Source organism: Trichophyton verrucosum (genome assembly GCF_000151505.1).
Source record: "Trichophyton verrucosum HKI 0517 chromosome Unknown contig00129_1.f1.exp, whole genome shotgun sequence".
Classification (NCBI taxonomy): domain Eukaryota; kingdom Fungi; phylum Ascomycota; class Eurotiomycetes; order Onygenales; family Arthrodermataceae; genus Trichophyton; species Trichophyton verrucosum.
The window spans coordinates 7,302-9,227 of record NW_003315548.1 but is presented as its reverse complement, the minus strand read 5'-3'; the positions used below and the strand labels follow the sequence as shown (position 1 = coordinate 9,227).

Genomic DNA, 1,926 nt, shown 5'->3' with positions numbered 1-1,926 from the left:
GCTGTCGTCTGTCTGTCTGTATCTCTCAGAAGAAGAAAACATCCCCCCCCCCCCCCTACTCCCTCGAAAATAATAAATACGAAGAAAAGAAAAAGGAGGAAAAAAACAAACAGAAAAAATGTAGTTCCTTTATCCTAATTGGGCAATTCCACTCCCCTTCGCAATAATCATATCACGTGATGCAATCATATTTAACTTTACGCGCACAAGAAGAGAAAAAAAAATTCGGGTTTTTCTTCTTTTTTTCATCTTTTTGAATGTCAACAGAAGAGAAGAAAGACGCTTAAAAGAGGGAGAATAAGGGCAGTGCGATGGCCTGTCGAGCTACTTGAACCTCCTTCTCGAGCTGCACAAGGGACGGTTCAGTCGGAAAGCATGTCTGTTGAAGTGGTGGCCGTGAGTCCAGCTTCCAAGATGGAGAAGGACGAGGATGAGGAGCTCTCTGAAGAGCAGATCCAGAGTCTCTTGCTCGAAGCTGAAACAAGGTTGAAGAAGGCTTCTGGCAGCTCTACCAAGCAAGACGGAGTCGTCTCCCTCGCTACCGGACAGGAGGCTGGCGACTCTGCCTCGCGGCCAAAGTGTGTACTTTCTTCTGCACCTCTTTATTTTTTCAACTTACATGCACTTCCCATACTGATATACCCTGCAGAATCCCGAGTTTAAACCATAAGCAAACAGTTCAGCCGTATGTGCGGCAGTCCAATAGTATTGCTACTATCGACAAATCCAGACTGGTCCCGGAGTCGGCAAAGAAGCTTGCTGAAACCATTCACACCGTGGAACAACCGCTTGTCAAGGTAAGCCCATAATAGAACTTCCTTTTTTTTCTTTCCATTCACACTACCTCCCCGGGTCCGTTATGAGGAAAAATTATCCCAAGCCTTGTGCTCTTGACGCAGGTTTGTAGTCCGTCTTGGACTATGCTGCTCCCATGAAAGCTTCTTTTAATCATAGTTACTCTGAACAATGCTCGACCCTTTTGCAATTTGATCACCCATTACTATAAAACGACACATCTAGTTGGACACCATACTAATAAGTCGTCAGAACAAGGAAAAACCAACCTCGGGGCCAAAGTGGTTCAATCTACCCAAGACCGTAGTTACTCCCGAGTTAAAGCGGGATCTTCAGATTCTCCGTATGAGATCCGTACTTGATCCTCACCGCCACTACAAGAAGGAGAACGGCAAGGCGAAGATACCAGAGTACTCTCAGGTTGGTACCATCATCGAAGGACCCACCGAATTCTTCAGTGCCCGTATCACAAAGAAAGAGCGCAAGAACACTTTTGCAGAAGAAATAATGGCTGCAGAGAAGGAGAGCGGCCGCTTCAAGCGCAAATATGCTGAAATTCAGGAAGCCAAGACCAGCGGGAAGAAGGCATATTACAAGAAATTAAAGGCAAAGCGGGCCAGGCCAATGAAATGATTGACATTGCCCTTGGGGACTGATTGTATATCTAACTCTCTATCACATCGATGGCCCTAGATGTGATGGGGCCTGTCTGCTGTCGAGTCAAGCGGGGTGATATCACAACGCCAGATCTCTGTGTTCGCCCAATCATTGAGCAAACATGTCCTCAACAGCTTGCGAGACAAGTTTCTATGTGGTTGGGCAACAAGGTTAGCTATCATATCATTGGGCTTGCTTAGGTATCCATAGATTCGGTGTGCTGCGTACCTGCATGTCTGACGCAGCCTCTCGACCAGCTTCCAGCACTTCCTCATGGTTGGCCTTGCCTTCGTCGACGATCACGTTGAGCTCTTCTGCCGTCGACTTCTGAAGCAGATGGTCATCTCCACGAGGAGCCGGTGACAAGACACAGTTATTCGTCACCAGGCTCAGGGCAAGTACCTTCATCCCACAGTGCCGTGCCACAATAATTTCCGGTACAGTCGACATACCAACTGTATCGGCACCCAACAT

The 1,926-nt window shown here is 47.4% G+C and overlaps 2 protein-coding genes across 2 annotated transcripts; one reads left to right on the top strand and one right to left on the bottom strand.

Moving 5' to 3' along the window:
- Positions 1-267: 267 nt before the first annotated feature.
- Positions 268-1,428, top strand: TRV_01734 (uncharacterized protein; the record flags this gene model as incomplete). The annotated part of the gene is made up of 4 exons (XM_003024067.1): positions 268-578; positions 707-797; positions 908-953; positions 1,103-1,428. Coding segments are annotated over 4 exons (774 nt in total), but the record flags the coding sequence as incomplete, so codon positions are not given.
- A 132-nt stretch (positions 1,429-1,560) lies between these two features.
- Positions 1,561-1,926, bottom strand: TRV_01733 (uncharacterized protein; the record flags this gene model as incomplete). Its single annotated transcript, XM_003024066.1, has 2 exons — positions 1,561-1,602; positions 1,681-1,926. The coding sequence occupies 2 exons, from the start codon at positions 1,924-1,926 to the stop codon at positions 1,561-1,563; spliced, it is 288 nt and encodes a 95-aa protein (XP_003024112.1).